At 54.3% G+C, this 15,892-nt stretch overlaps 5 protein-coding genes across 5 annotated transcripts; 3 read left to right on the top strand and 2 right to left on the bottom strand.

Moving 5' to 3' along the window:
• Positions 1 to 44: 44 nt before the first annotated feature.
• Positions 45 to 1,720, top strand: BKCO1_14000104 (nucleolar protein nop56; the record flags this gene model as incomplete). Its single annotated transcript, XM_020271012.1, has 3 exons — positions 45 to 89; positions 140 to 1,381; positions 1,433 to 1,720. 3 exons carry the CDS (start codon positions 45 to 47, stop codon positions 1,718 to 1,720), a joined length of 1,575 nt encoding a protein of 524 aa, XP_020132160.1.
• Positions 1,721 to 3,079: 1,359 nt separating this feature from the next.
• On the top strand, positions 3,080 to 4,132 carry BKCO1_14000103 (thiazole biosynthetic enzyme; the record flags this gene model as incomplete). The annotated part of the gene is made up of 2 exons (XM_020271011.1): positions 3,080 to 3,422; positions 3,477 to 4,132. 2 exons carry the CDS (start codon positions 3,080 to 3,082, stop codon positions 4,130 to 4,132), a joined length of 999 nt encoding a protein of 332 aa, XP_020132149.1.
• Positions 4,133 to 4,455: 323 nt separating this feature from the next.
• BKCO1_14000102 (serine threonine protein kinase) lies at positions 4,456 to 5,451 on the bottom strand (the record flags this gene model as incomplete). The annotated part of the gene is made up of 1 exon (XM_020271010.1): positions 4,456 to 5,451. One exon carries the CDS (start codon positions 5,449 to 5,451, stop codon positions 4,456 to 4,458), a length of 996 nt encoding a protein of 331 aa, XP_020132171.1.
• Positions 5,452 to 7,589: 2,138 nt separating this feature from the next.
• On the bottom strand, positions 7,590 to 14,420 carry BKCO1_14000101 (dna polymerase epsilon catalytic subunit a; the record flags this gene model as incomplete). The annotated part of the gene is made up of 3 exons (XM_020271009.1): positions 7,590 to 13,567; positions 13,616 to 13,752; positions 13,804 to 14,420. The coding sequence occupies 3 exons, from the start codon at positions 14,418 to 14,420 to the stop codon at positions 7,590 to 7,592; spliced, it is 6,732 nt and encodes a 2,243-aa protein (XP_020132150.1).
• Positions 14,421 to 14,692: 272 nt separating this feature from the next.
• BKCO1_14000100 (cox20 fam36a) lies at positions 14,693 to 15,414 on the top strand (the record flags this gene model as incomplete). The annotated part of the gene is made up of 2 exons (XM_020271008.1): positions 14,693 to 15,095; positions 15,152 to 15,414. 2 exons carry the CDS (start codon positions 14,693 to 14,695, stop codon positions 15,412 to 15,414), a joined length of 666 nt encoding a protein of 221 aa, XP_020132172.1.
• Between the last annotated feature and the right edge of the window lie 478 nt (positions 15,415 to 15,892).

The raw sequence follows: 15,892 nt of genomic DNA, 5'->3' as shown, positions 1-15,892 counted from the left end.
GCTAACTCTCTCGCTCATCGCAATCGCCCCGCGACGTCGCCGCCATGTCTGTCGACTACCTTCTGCACGAGTCCCCCGTGGGCTATGCCGTCAGTGTCCGCATCCGAAAATCGTGAAGCTCTGTACTCACCCCACGCAGGTCTTCAAGGTGCAGCTTCAGGCTGACACCATCGGCAACCGCCTGAAGGAGGTCCAGCAAAAGGGCAAGGACCTCGCGACTTTCGGCAAGATGGTCGCTGTCCAGGGCTTTGCTCCCTTCCAAGGCGCTGCCCAGGCTCTCGAGAACCAGAACGACATTTCCGAGGGCATCTGCTCCGACTACCTCAAGTCGATCCTCGAGATGCACATTCCCAACCCCGGCAAGAAGAACAAGGTCACGCTCGGGGTTCAGGAGAAGAACCTGGCTGGTAGCATCAAGGCGAACTTCCCGTACATCGAGTGCGAGACCGCCGAAGTCAGCGAGGTCGTCGCTGATCTTCTGCGTGGTCTCCGTCTCCACGCACCCAAGCTTCTCAAGCAGCTTCAGGACGGCGATGTCGACCGTGCTCAGCTTGGTCTTGGCCACGCCTACTCCCGCGCCAAGGTGAAGTTCAGCGTCCAGAAGAACGACAACCACATCATCCAGGCCATTGCCACCCTCGACCAGCTCGACAAGGCTGTCAACACTTTCTGCATGCGCGTGAGGGAATGGTACGGCTGGCACTTCCCCGAGCTTGTCAAGATTGTTCCCGACAACCACAAGTATGTCAAGCTCGCCATCTTCATTGGCAACAAGAGCACCCTGAACGAGGAAAAGCTGCACGACCTGGCTGCCATTGTGGACGATGATGAGTCCGTTGCGACGGACATCATCAACGCCGCTCGCGTGAGCATGGGTAGGGACATCTCCGAGACGGATTTGGACAGCGTTATGCTGTTTGCCAACCGCGCCCTGAGCCTTTCTTCGTACCGCAAGTCCCTGAGCGGTTACCTTGTCAGCAAGATGAACGTTGTTGCGCCCAATCTGGCTGCTCTCATTGGTGAGACTGTTGCGGCTCGCCTCATCTCCAAGGCTGGCAGCTTGACCAATCTGTCCAAGTACGCGGCTTCCACCGTCCAGATTCTCGGTGCCGAGAAGGCTCTCTTCAGAGCGCTCAAGACTAAGGGCAACACTCCCAAGTACGGTCTGATCTATCATTCTTCGTTCATCGGCAGGGCTGGCGCCAAGAACAAGGGCCGCATCTCCCGCTTCCTCGCCAACAAGTGCACGATTGCTTCAAGGATTGACAACTTCTCGGAAAACCCGACGACCAAGTTCGGTGAGGCTCTGCGTGCGCAGGTTGAGGAGCGTCTCGAGTTCTACCGCACTGGTGTTGCGCCCACCAAGAACGAGGTTGCCATGGTGAGTGGATTCGAAACAAATCAGTTGTGATATGTTTACTGACTGCAGCAGGCAAATGCTATGGACAAGGTCCTCGCCGACATCGATGTCGACGGTGGCGAAGCAAGCGAAGACGAGAAGCCGGCCAAGAAGGAGAAGAAGGAGAAGAAGGAGAAAAAGTCCAAGAAGTCCAAGGACGTGGACGGTGACGTGTCGATGGTTGATGGCGAGGAGAAGGAGGACAAGAAGGAGAAGAAGAAGAAGCGCAAGAGCGAGGGCGCGATCGATGAGTCGGACAAGAAGAAGAGGAAGGCCGAGGGCGAGAAGAAGGACAAGAAGAAGAAGAGAAAGTCGGAGTAGACGCATCTTCGGTTTCCTTTGCTACGACGTGAGCACGCGGTGCATGGAGCATGATTCTGGGGCCAACAGTGTGAATTTTCGGACGGAAAATGCTGCATTGTACCGATACGGCGGCGGGCGTATCTGGCGTTTTGCGAAATACCGGGCTTTCATTCTTCTTGACCATGGGTATGCGGCAGGGACGGGTTTTGTTTATAGTGGCAGGCCTGCAAAAGGGCCTCTGCGCGAAAAATGCTACATCTGTTAATTTGGCCCATGGACCTGCAGTTTCGTACATGCTTCTCGATGAAATCAATTCGCGCCAATGATTTACATCCGGATATCTGGTTGAGCTTCTTATAAAGAAAAGGCCGTGCACGATGGTGAGTGCAACCGTTGGGACGGTATTGTGAAGATGATAGAATGACGATAGACAATAATTCGCTAGATTGAGGACTTTGACTCCTCTCACGGTGTGGATCCCAGCCGGAAGGTCGCCAACAGACACATCCTAGCATCCTACCAATAATGACTCCTCACTGACGGAGTGATGGATTGTTGAAGAACCAACCGGCGCCGAGATGCGCCATTTTCCCTCGAAGCCATGGACGGCCCGCTTCAGCTGTGGAGGGCCAATTGGCTGGGTAGTTCATCCGACTGCGCCGTGCCGTCCGTTGGCTACCTGCCGTCGTTTGAACCACAGTGCGAGGTTGGTTCACGCGGTGTATGCGCATTCATTGCCTGAAGGGCGATGGGAGAGTCGTCATCAGTGGGTACCGCTTTAGGGCGCCCAGGCGTGTTCCTTGTTCCTACGTAGTAGTGGTGCTGTTGAGGTGTTTTTTTTGAGTGGAGCACGGCTAGACACGGCGCCAATCGTAAGAGCATCGTCAACCACCCCTCATTTAGCGTCTCGTCACGTGTGCGGGGCACTCGAGAGCATAAAGCCCTCGCGACAGCTCTCTCAGCTCTCTTGACCCAAGCACGCTGAACGCATCGTCTAGCGCATCTCAAAAGTACCAGCTGCCCCTCCCCGTTCGTTGACAGCTTACTGACACCATCAGGCCCCAACGACTCGGTCAAGTAAAGATGCCCATCATGGGAGCATCACGCCTTCGATGGAGTTATCCATCCACGGTCAAGTAACAGTCATCAACGAAACTATGAGGTTTGTATTGATGCATGGACCGGTGCTCGAGTCTCTCGGTGCCTTCGGTCGACAATTGCCGTACGGCATTGCGACGGGTATGCCAGGGACTCTTGCTGAGATTATACGGTTGAACTTGATCAGGATAATACCTGCGTCGAAGAATCATGCTCCTTTCCCCCATTGATGCCGGCAGCCATCCTGACTTGCAGCAGACAACCCAATCAACGACCAAAATGTCTCCTCCGATCGCCACCTCGCCCACCCTTGACCGTGCCGCCCCTGTCGTCACCAAGGACCTGCCGATCAAGCAGCAGAACGGCGCTGTCAAGGGCGACATGGCCAAGACTACCGTCGACGAGATGGCGGACAAGTGGGACGAGTTCAAGTTCGCGCCCATCCGTGAGAGCCAGGTGTCGCGTGCCATGACACGCCGCTACTTCCAGGACCTCGACACCTACGCTGAGTCTGACGTCGTCATCATCGGCGCCGGCTCGTGCGGCCTTAGCACCGCCTACATGCTCGCCAAGGCGCGTCCCGACCTGAAGATTGCCATCATCGAGGCTGGCGTCGCTCCCGGTAAGCTCCTACTGCCCTCCCCCACTGCTTCGTCGACTAACGGCAAACCCACAGGCGGCGGTGCCTGGCTCGGCGGCCAGCTCTTCTCGGCCATGGTGATGCGCCGCCCGGCCGACGCCTTCCTGCGCGAGCTCGGCGTGCCCTACGAAGAAGACTCGGCCGACTCCAACTACGTCGTCGTCAAGCACGCCGCGCTCTTCACCTCAACAGTGCTCTCCAAGGTCCTGCAGTTCCCCAACGTCAAGCTCTTCAACGCGACCGCCGTGGAGGATCTGATCACGCGCCCCCTCGCGTCGGGCGACGGCGTCCGCATCGCCGGCGTCGTGACCAACTGGACGCTCGTCAGCATGCACCACGACGACCAGAGCTGCATGGACCCCAACACCATCAACGCCCCCGTCATCGTCAGCACCACCGGTCACGATGGCCCCTTCGGCGCCTTCTCCGTCAAGCGCCTCGTCAGCATGCAGCAGCTCGAGAAGCTCGGCGGCATGCGCGGTCTCGACATGAGCCGCGCCGAGGACGCCATCGTCAAGCGCACCCGCGAGGTCGCCCCGGGCTTGGTCGTCGGCGGCATGGAGCTGTCTGAAGTCGACGGCGCGAACAGGATGGGCCCGACCTTCGGTGCCATGGCGCTGAGTGGCGTCAAGGCTGCCGAGGAGGTCCTCAGGGTGTTTGATGAGAGGAAGGCCGAGAATGAGAAGTACTGATGCGAGCATCATGGTTGCTGATTCTTGTCGCTCATTGACACTCGGGTCGAGATTGAGTCGAATCTATGTATGTACGCTCGCTACGAGTTGGGATGCATGAGTCTGTTCGTGTTTGAGTATCTACTCGATTGAGTTGCCTGACGTGGTGTATTCTTCGTGATGTCGGTCTTCAATAACCTTAAAAACATCTAAGTCTGCAACAACTTTGTTGTTCATCAATCAATATAGCTATTTGATGCACAGGATAACCCACTCCGGGCCTCTTCTTCTGAATTGTTTCCCTCGTTGCCCAAAAAAAAAATGAAATCAAATTGAACATCATATCAGTATTCAGACAGCGGCTGTGCTACCTCGAAAGCGTCGGGAGATTCGTCCTTGCAAACGAGCCCATCGCGGGCCAGAAAGTCTTTTACATCCGCGGCGCTCGGTCTGTCATCGGGTTGACCACTGATCATCCTGCGAATGTACAGGAAAGTTCGCTCATGGAAAAAGAGTCCAGCGTCGTGAAAAGAAATGTGTAGAAACTGCTGAACGGCGGAAATGTTGGCGTGGAACGCGTGACGTCCGCTCTTCTCCCTGATGTCTGCAAGCTCGTCTCGGAGGGAATACACGGCGGCCACCATTTCCGCAAATACGCACCCAAGTGCGGAGACATCGGCCTTGAAGCCGCGAGTGTCCTGACTGGCTACTTCTGGTGCCGCGTAGAGAGGAGTGAAGCTGGTGGCTGAGTTGGTTTCGGATTCCTCAAGAGATGCGTATGAGCGTGATATTCCGAAGTCGGCAAGATATACTTTGTACGGACGGTTTCGGCTCTGTACCGTGGTGTTCCTGATGTCTCGAACAAGTATGTTCTCTGGTTTGATGTCCATGTGCTTGATGTGGTGCTTCTCATGGAGGAATTCCAAGGTGCTGGCTAAGCACGGGATGAAAGAGACAAGGGTCATCGGAAAGACAGGGTCGAGTTCTCCGTCTATGAAGTCATTCAGGTGGTACTCGGCGGCAGGGTACATTAGTATGAAGAGGTCTTTGCTCTTCTCCACAATGTAGGTCCCGACGATTCGTACAATGTGTGCGTGTTGAGCGCGGTGCAAATGAGCAACTTCTTTGATGGCATCCTCCCTCTTCAGCCGCCAGTTGCACCTGACTCTTTTACGAGCCAATCGTATTCGTCTGCAAAGTACGCTCTCCACAAGAGCCGAGCCCCCATGCCCCAGGGCCTTCTCCACATGGAGAGGAATCCGCTCCAGTCTTTTGAACTCCGCGTGTTGGCCTCGCCCAGACCAATTGAGTTCCGCGTCAAGCGGCGGAAGAAGATCCATGGCTTTCAGTAATTTATGCCAGTCGCTCAGATGTAAGGGAAACTTGCCGTTAGAAAGCCCTCCGGATCTCTGCTGAGTTCGAGCGGCCGTGGGCTGCTGCACTGTGCAGCGCGGTGAATAGCAACGTAAGTGGTGCCAATTGACATCCGTCGAGTCATGAACCCGTGGAGAGTAACACCCGTCCCCTGTTAATGCAGGAAGTACGCCGCATAGTGTCCTCAGAGGGCGTATCCACTCGCACAAGTCGTTCCCTGTTACCAAAAAGACTGGGCAAGCTTCGGTTCGAATCCTCCAAGCAACAGCTGAACCAAAGCCCAAAGCTCTGGCAATACTATGCGCCAACGACTTGCAGAGAAATAAAGCCGCCAATGCTAGTACGAGCTCTTCGTACGTGAACTTAGTGGTAGAATGAAAGATGTGCTGTAGCCAAGTGCAAAGGCTCCCCAGAGCCCACGGCTCCCGGCATGAATCGAAATCCGGTTTGCAAAGGTCTAAGATATGCCAAAGTCTCGTCGGAAGGGCAGAGTAGACTTCGGCATCGTGAAACCTATCCAAGTCTGACGCAGTCTGGTCTGTAGGACGGATGTAGAGAGACTGTCGCTTGCTGGAACCTTTAGTGCCCGGTATTCCATCTGTCAGAGCTTGAATGTTCAGTCGCGAGTCTGGATTGAAAAGCGGAATCTCTGCACGCCCCACCCCCCGGTCTGATATCGGTAACAGTTTTGGTGCTACATTGTAGGCTGATGCACCACTTTCCCTGGCAGATACATAGCCAGATGAAGTACTCGTCCTGGCAGACACGTAGGCAGATAAGCCACTACTTCTGGAGGAATGATAGCCGGAAGCGCCACTTGATCTTGCAGAAAAATGACGCGATGCCGCACTCGTCCTGGCGGAGACGTATCCCACGGAACCGCTCGTCCTGCCCGATGCGTGGCCGGACAGGCCGGCGGCTGACGGAAATCCCGATTCGGCTAGTGGTGGCAGAGGGGGAGGAGGAGGAGGAAAAAATCCATGGCCACCCTGATCCGGCCAATTATGGTGTCGTGTAGGCGATCTCGGTCGCGGAATCCTGGCACTAGAAGGTACCACATGCTCCACATTGTCTTCCGAGTTCGATCTGAATTCCCCGCCAATGGCGCGAGGGGGACCTTCTGCAATACTTCCCGGTTGGCAAATCCTATCGAGAAGTGTTGAGTCTCTCCCTTGAGACTGAGAGGAATCTACCGAAGAGTTCAACTGCTTTTTGTCACTTCCAGCAACGAGAGACACACTGGAGACGGAAGCTTCTTCAACGATATCCGACAAGCTTGTCGTCTGTACTGCTTCCAAGCGATCAAGCCGAGTCTCATCTCCGGGCTGTCCAATATTGAGCTCATAAGCGCTGCCCTTGGCACCAAGCAGAGATGATAGGCGTCGAGAAGACAATCGCCGTAACCGTGGAAAGAGCGAGCCTTGTTGCTCAGTGGAGGGCCTTTGAAAGAATCAGTCGAACTCCATGCATGTGCTCTGGACGCGATACTCGCCCTCCGTAATCCTCTCCACGGTCGGATGCGCCATCGAAGGATGGCATGTCTGCCGCTGGTATGCGGCGTGCCAGGTTGAGGTAGGTGGAAGCTCGAGGAAAGTTGGAGGGGAAGTCGCCTCGGAAGCCTGACATGCAGCTTTCATGCATGAATACCTATAATTGGAGGCTGAGCTTCATCATCACCGATAAAACGCCACAAGGCTGAAAACTGCTCCACTCTCGACCGAGCAACACAGGGTGATAGACCTGCACGAAGGTTGGACCGAAGATATGCATGCTCGAAAAAAGTACTTGCAGTCCGTAGTGAACATCTCATTCTTTGAGCGGAACCCCATCGTTCACCAAAGATGGCCGAGTCCAGCTATTGCAATTTACTCTAATAATTCACCGGATGGTATGAAGACTCTTGACTACCGACCTAGCAAAAAGGTCAAGGGACGCTATGTGACAACGCCTCTACACCAAGGCATACCCGCCTTGTACGCCCCCAGACCCCACTCACAGAACATTCTCCGAGTGAAAAAAGAATCAAGAAAAGTAAGACACCACACAACGCCCAGGCCATAAATCCCATCTTCCCGTGCCCACCCAATCTTCGAAAACACTAATATCAAACCCCCTCCAACACCTCCCCCACACACGCCCCCAACACCCCAAACCCAAACCACCTCGCCACGCCCTCATACACCCTCAATTTCCTCACCAACTCTTCCCTCCTCATACTCGGCTCCCACCTTCCGCTGCACGCGCAATGCTCCATGAAGCACGCAGTCTCGCTCTGCAAGCGGCCGCATTTACCACACTTCGCATCCTGCCCCACCCACCTCAGCACGAGGGCCTGCACATCCGCCGCAAGGCGCGTCTCCAGGCGGTTAGCATCGTGCGGCGCGTGACAGGAGGGGCAAGACAAGTTCAGGACGCCCTTGGGCCCACGCTCTTCCGCGGTAGATGACGAAGAGACGACGGCCTCGCCGTCGCGGCACAGGTCCACGTCGCGCACCGCCGTGCAATCATCGCACACCAAGCCACGCACCCACAGGCTGGCCGCCGGGTTCGCGAACGCCGCCTCGGCGCTGAACTCGCGCACGTCGAAGAGGCGCAGCAAGTCCTTGCGCAGCAGCCGCGCCTCGAGATTGATACTCTTGTCCAGCGAAAGCACCTGCGTGATGGACTTGACCAGCTGCAGCGTCGGGTTCGCGAGAGATGGCGCCACTTCCGGGTTGGTGCCCGGCAGCGAGGGGAAGTGCCAGTCCGGTGCGAGCTCAGCGTGGAGCTGCTCTTGGTGCTGGCGGCGGAGGAGAGCCGAGATTTGCTTTGTGAGCGGCTTGGTGAAGGACTTGCTGAGGACCGAGGTCGGCATATCGGACGGGTCTTGCGTCATAGGACGGAAGAGCAGTTGGGTCTGGCGTGGTGTTGATTCGACCTGGACGTCGCCGTCCCCCCTGGACGATGGCCGCTGTTGCGGTCGCTTGCGTGCGTGCATCAACTCAATGAACTCGACCACCCAGTCGTTGAATACCGGCTGTAATGCCGACGGGAGGAAAGTAGCAAAGTGCCAGCACATGATGGTGTCAAGCGTCTGGTTCTCTGCTTCGACAACTTCCCGACATCCTTTACCACCGTAGTTGAACTCATCGTACCACGCCAGATAGTCCCAGTATTCTTTAATCTGTAGATCCAGGCTCTGGAAGAGTGGCTTGGCATGGACAGTCTTCAAGATGTACTGACTGTACGCATAGGCGTTACCGACTTCTCCCTTGGTTGTCTGGAGCAGCAGTCGGTTTGCGCTCGCGAACACAACATGTGAGCCCACACGGCGGAAGTCAGACATCAGCTGTTGGAGCGCTTTACGCGACATCATCTGCACGTAGTAGTGTAGAGCTCGGTCATACAGGTACGAGCCTGGACATTCCACCCAGCGAACCAGGTGTTGCACCATAACATCCGCCATGTAGCTGCCCTTCTCCGCTTCCGACCACCAGGATTTGACCATTTCGCGAAGGACCAGGATACCAGCAGATGCGAATGCGTTGTCAGAGTAGATGACGTTCGGCCCATCGCTTGCTTGGTCCTCTGTCGGTGCTGCAGGGTTGAAAGAAACGGAATCGGAGCCCTCTGCTTCGTTGATGATTGCAGACGACAGAACAGTGCTGATGGCCAGGTTTTTGATCTCCAGATCAATGCACACTGAGGAGTAGGTTCCCGGGTTGTTAATGGAAGGCATTTCCACCGTCTCCAAGGGCCCGAGAACATCATCTTTCTCATAGCCGGCATGATCTGGCTTCGGGCCCTCGGACCACCAGAGCACAACCCTCTCTCGTTGCAGTCGCCTAGCGTATGCAATGTCAATAAGGAAACGAGGGTCGTCTCTCTCCAGGTTGCAGAGCGGAAGGTCACCGTATTGAGCCAGCCCAATCAAGTGAGCGATCCAGGTTCCGAGATCAAGGTAATGGTCGATTAGACGCCTCGCGACAAATGATTGCCAGCCGAGAGGAGGCAGCTGTTTATCGGACTCATCAGGCTGCAAAGGCAGGACAGGGATATCCTTGAGGACCGGGATGTCGTGGGCAAGCAATCTTTGGTTTTCCGCGCGGACGACGAGAATGACAGGTCTGGACTCATCGTTCCTCAGCTTCTTGATCACGTCTGCTACTTCAAGGTGCGCTTTCCGTTTCGTCGTGACTTGTACGGTCTTGAAATGGATAGAGGTTTGATATTCAAACGTTTCCTGCCAGGGCTGGCCGTCGGTGGCTTCGAATCGAGCAGTGACATGGTCCTTGTAAATTTTGTCCAGGTTCGGAAGGCCCTGGATGTCCCTGGAGCGGTTCAGGACAATGACATGGGCCTGCTCCTTGCTGCTCGAGAACAAAGCAAAGATTTGCCGGTCTCCAGCGATGATGTGGTGCAAGTAGAGATAGCCAAGTGGGTTCTGCGTCAGGTAGGGTTGTTGGTTTGGCACACGTCTAAGGGCAGAAAGGTCGAATCCTTGCTCCAAGCCCTTGCCGAGAACACCACGCTGTGTCTCGTCGAAGGTACAGATGCTGCCAAGCTCAAGCATAGCGCGGACATTGAGAGGGACCTGAGCCTCGTAGACTCCTTCAACACTCGGGTGGTTGAATAGCAAGTTGAGGTTCTTCGACTCGTTGACGTACGTTTGCTCGGGCAAAGTAAGCTTGAAGAGGTGAACAGACGGGTGGCCATTCGGAAGGGTGTGGTTGACGACCTTCTCCACGTTGCAACCGTCTATTGACACGTTTGGTAGATCGTCGCTACGGAGATTAAGATAGACCTGTCGCGGGACAACGATCTTAATGACATGCACTTTCTTGTCGATAAGCACGAATGCCTTGACCTCACCGGGCAGGTCGCCTTCGCGTAGTTGTAGAAGCTGCCATGTGTTTAGGTAAAGCAGCTCCGCTTGATTCCTGAAAAATGTCCCGAGGCCGTCAGAAGCATCCGTTCTCTTTTCACCAAAAAGCTGTCGCCTTCGGGCCCTTTGTTGCCTTTGGATCTTCCACTTCTGCTTTTGGTATTTCAGCCATCCTTGATAGTCTCCCGTGATGGATGGCATCTTAGACGGCAGGCTGGCATAGGGATCGGCTGGTGCCGCGGGCTCCGGTGCTTTGCGCTTCTGCACCATCTTGGTCACCGTGCCTCTTTTAGGTTTGTTCACCTGCGACCCTCCAAAGTCTTCGAGATCAACGAGCTTCTTGGTGACAACATTGGCATCGATGTCAGCCAATGCCTTTTTCCCGAACATGTCCGTCATTTTCTTCTGCTTGAAGACATCGTCCTTGATTCGGATTCTCCGTTCAAGCCAATCGGGGTGCGCAACGCGAGGGACAGGATTCCGGAGTTTCTGGAGCGCAGCCGGGATCGTGATGAGCTTTTGGATGACCGAGCCAAGACGTTCAAGATAGTAGCTCCAATCTGTGATGGTCCTAGGGTCGCAGTCACCAGGATCGGCTTTCAACCACTTTCGCAAGAAATACTTCTTGACAGACTCTTCGGCGGAGAAGATGGCAACGGGAATAGCACGTTCCGTGACTGGGGCATGTCTGGGCTGAGAAGAAATGATGTACTTGCAGTTCAGACCCTTGTCCTTGATCATTTGCTCACCCAGAAACTCAGCCAGACGTCTCGCGGTAGTGATGGCAGTAGTCTTGGCGCCACCGTATTCCTCAACTGTCTTAGTCATGTTCTTGTTCTCGCAAATGAGATCAATGAGCTCCTCGTCGGCAAGTGTGGTTCCCTGAGAGTACAGGACGTCCAACCACTGGTTTGCCACCTTGGCCACGGCGGCATAGGTTTCCTGGAGGGTGGTGCCCTCAAGGAAGAATTTGAAGATTTGAGTCTGGAAGATCTTGATCAGTTTTAACTCTCCTCTTCTTTTGACCTCAAAACCTTTGAGCTCAGCCAAGCTGCCGTCGTGGTTGAACACAGCATAACGCTTCTTCAAGTTCTTATCCTCTTCTTTTGAAGTGGGCAGGATCATAGCTCTGTATGGCCCATCGACCTCAAAGAAAATAGTGTTGTCGCTGCGGGTCTCGTAACGGAAGGTGGCCGGGTCTTTCAAGTCCTGATATTGATGATTGGTGAATTTGGCGTGGACTCTGTGGTTCAGCATAACGCAAGGATAAGAAATGGCGACTTTCTTGCCGTTTTTTGTCTTGAACGCGAAGTTCTCTGGAAAAGTTGCAGGCAGAATGCACCAGATGCCATCCGTGTCGAGTTCAAGCGGTCTTCCTATCCTCTCTACCAGCTGACAAGCCATTTGAATGATGCTGGCACCCGTGAAGCAAGTTATACCAGCCATTTCCAGAGAGTACCAACGAGAACCTTTTCTCATGACGTAGCCGTAGAAACTGTTCAGGATAACTTTGTGCGCAAGCTGTAGAGAATCGAACAGAATAATCATCTTCTTGGCTTCATCAACTTCGGCAGCGCTTGCACCAGATGACTTCAAGGCGTCCGTTTTGTTCTTCCAGACTTTCTGCTTTCCCTTGAAATCGTAACGGCGATCACGGAATGTACTGACTGTATCGACATAGAAAGGATTTTCGCGCTGGCAAATGATGGACTCTCGCTGCGTTGTAGTGGACTCGTGGATTTTGTGGTAGATCTTCTTGCTGTAGTCCTGTAATCGCTTCTTGATCATGGAGGCTTGCTCGTCAAGCGAGAGCTCCTGGAACGATTTTGTGGTTCCTGGTCTCTTTCCGGGGAACCTCTCGTTTTCCAGCGCATTCCGGATCATGTTGTATTCGTCCCTCTTGGCTGGCAAGTACTCCCCTCTCCAAGCCCATGGCAGCCGACGGTCGCAGGTTTTGCCTGGTCTGTTGAAATCGCATGCGGCACAGTCTGCCTCAGTGACCATGGAGTCTGGTTGAAGACGATTAGTTGTCATGATGTTGGGATACATAGAAGCGACGTCCAAGTGGTAGATGGAAGGTTTTTCGTTCCTGTTGGGAGTGTCCCTCAAGTTCCGTAGCTTCTCCGCAATTTGCTCTTTGACCTCGTCGTAGTTGGTGATATCGTCCAAAGATTTCTTCTCTTCGACCGTGATGCTGAACTGCAAAGCTGCGTCCAGTTCGTCGATAAGCTGTTGAAAGGCGGCCGAATCGAGAGCGAAGTTGACGGGTATATCACTTCGGAAGACACCGGCTTCAATACTTTCGACGTGGCCACCGACGTACGTTTCAGACTCCAGGAGATGACCATCCCAGAAGGCTTCTCTAGGCGCCACATGCTTGTTGGGGAGCACGATCTCTTTCTGATATGCCTGAACCATCAACAACATCTCGCAAAGAGTACCAGTACCTTTCCGCAAGACGTCGTCAGGACCGAGAGGAATGATGGTGCAGAGAGAGAAGATGAACGGATGGACGTATTTCATGTACAAATAGTACGTTGCGACGGCATCTGAGACTGAGTACTCAGCGAGGATCTGGGGTTTCTCTGAGGCGTAAGGGGTCATCAATTCCGGGTCCAGCTCATCGGGATCATAACCCAGCTTTGCAACGGTGACAGCCTTTAAGCCACGACTTCCTTGAGGCAAATAACTGTCGCGGTTTACCCATGCGAAGGCATCCAGATGACAGCAGTAATCGGACTGGTAGACATCCTCGCTATTCTTCCGGAAACCAATTTCTTGGTACATATCGATACCCAAAATGCTCGCTCGTGCTTCGACAAAAGGCCAATCGAAGAAGTCACCGTTGTAAGTGACCATGACCGTGGGCCTTGCGATCTTGATGTGCTCGAAAAACTTCTCGATCATGGCCTTTTCGTCCGGTTCGTTGAAGATCATGAACGGCCCCTCGTACTCCGGCTTTGGGGTGTAGTCAAAGTCTGCAATGTCCTCGGACACTATTTCTCGGTTCGTGATGAGAAACCCTTGCCCGTCTATCATGTACGAGATCATCATGATCTGGTCGACCGTGGAATCAGGAAATTTCAGCGGTGCTTTGGAGGTTTCGATATCGTATGCCATCACCACGGGATCGGCACGCGTCAATCGGTCTTCGATGCAAGACAGGGTTGTGGATCCGTGTTTTGCCTCTACCCAGTACCATGTCCCGATGCGAATGTCTATTCAAGGTTAGTCATGGGCATTTGAGGGCAACCTGGAAGTCATACTTAGATCAATGGCGACTCGGACGTGGTATGGAACGTCGTACTCTCGGACATCAACAATGAAATCACTTGCTTCTACAAATCCATTCGGTCGTTTATCGTATTCTTCGTCGTCAAAAATGTCGAAGCCCGCATTCGCGCTACAAGTGATGTCAGCTCCTGTCATGAGGACCAACGATGGGACATCGTACCTCGCTACCTCGGCATATGTGTCCATGGCATTCATCTTCTTCTTGTTGGTTTCCGCAATCGGAAACAATGACTTTCGCACGGCCAACAGGTCCGGGACATTAACGAAGGAGAGCTTCAGGAAAGTCCTGCGGTAGCCCAGCAGATGATTCGGCATGCTGAGATCCTCCTTTTCAACCTTCAAAACATCCTTGATCAGACCCTCAAAGTTGCGCTTGCACCACTCCTCGACGTCTGCTTCCTTCCCTCTTTTCGTTGCCACCAAGAAGTATGGATCGTATCCCACAGTCGCCTTGAAGTACTCTTCCTGGTTGTCGCCGATGAAGTAGAAGTCGACTCCCGCGCGTCCTCCAGGGTAGTTGTCATCCTCGATGGTGGTGCTGTGCATGTTGAACAGCCAGCCCGCCTTTTTCTTGCCCGACTCGTAGCGCGCAAAACCAAAAGCCTCGTCGATGCTGTGAGCAAGCCTTGTGGCTTCAAGTTTCTCGTTTTGCGATGTGGCTTCGCTGCTGCGGAGAGACGACGCGTCCACGGTATTTGGGCCCTTCCATGATCCGTATGAAGTGTTGCCATTTTTACCCAGCCGCCTGTAGGGCTGTCCAGGGCGGCGCGGAGGCATTGTGAAAGAGCGAGGGAGCCGCGGGGAGCGGTTCGGGGTACTCGGCGACAGGAACGAATTTATGGGGGTATCATCTGCGTGTCGACATTGGAAAGCGGCTTGGAAGGAGGGCGCGGAGAGCGGAGGTGAGGGGCCAAGCTGTGTTGTCTGCGCTTTGCGGGCCAGAGCTGGCGGGATAAGAATCTCGGGCTTGCTGCACCGATGCACGACGCGAGCTTGGGTCGCGTCAACGCGTTGGCGCGCGTCGGCCAATGAAATGTTAGCAGACGCTAATGTCGGCGATTGACGCGCTGACCTCCGACGTTCATGCGATCATAGAATTCCCCAAGCTCACACCTCCACCACAGCAACATACCATGGCCGACGACACGAGACAAGATCCCACAGCCACACCCGACGCAACACCAGCCGGTGACCCCAAAGTGCGCCATGCGGGCAAGCGGTACGAGAGCTTTGTACCTGGCGCCTCGGGTGACAACCCCAACGTCATGCCCGGCGGGACGCAGCACACGGCCGGCGGCGAGAAAATTGGGGAGGTAAACCTCTCGGCAGGATTGAAAACCATCCAGCCCAAAGACTTTCTCGAAATCCACAAGTATCCCTGCGTTAGGGAGGCTCTGTTAACGAGCATTGGCACCGGCTTCGGCACGGGAGGCCTGATGGCCATTTGGGGCAGTGAGTCTTGTTGCAGAGCAATCGTAAATGATTCAATGCTAAGTACGTGGTTTCAGAACCTGTTGCCAAATCATGCAATTGGGCGGCCGGCGTTTTCATCTTCACCTCCATGGCATCGTACGAATTTTGCAAGCAAAAGCGCAAACTAGAGGCCGAAGGCATGTCCAGGGCGGTCGAAATCATGGACAGAAAGCGAGAAGAAAAGCGGACAAAGAGGCAAGAAATCATTGCAGCACGGCGGAAGGCCAAGGAAGAGAGCGACAGGCTGGAAGAAGAACGCATGAAGGCTGCGCAAAAGCCATGGTGGAAGGTTTGGTAACTTTGTCCAGCCTGATAAGCTTCAGGTTGATTTGTATGAGTAGATTCACTGTACAGAGCGCTGTCGCGAAATCTTCAGCATTCGGTTGGGCGCGCAGATGCCAAAAGCTAAAGTTCAAACAAACTCCACCAGCCAACTAGGTATTCGACTACCCATGAACGATTACCCCGCGTTTTCGCATAATTTGCGCACTGACCACGTGTGATTGTCAAGTCTATTTGCACTGGTGACCCGGGGGGGGATGGTGCTGACAGATCAATTGATAAGGCCACTCTTCCGCCGGCGTTGCGGTGAAACCGAGATGGGAAAGAGATACGTTGTGAGACAATGCCGTACGCCAAATGCAGGCACTCACGGTCGCTAAGCAGACGGCTCCAACTCACGAGCTTTGAGTGCATAGATCTGTCGGGTATTGCTGTAAGCTGCGTCTCATTCAAGCAATCCATCGGCCGGCTCTTAGACCCATCTCAGCCCTACG

This window comes from Diplodia corticola (genome assembly GCF_001883845.1).
Source record: "Diplodia corticola strain CBS 112549 chromosome Unknown scaffold14, whole genome shotgun sequence".
Classification (NCBI taxonomy): Eukaryota; Fungi; Ascomycota; class Dothideomycetes; order Botryosphaeriales; family Botryosphaeriaceae; genus Diplodia; species Diplodia corticola.
Note: the sequence above shows the minus strand (reverse complement) of the source record. Positions and strands in the feature narration are given on the sequence as shown.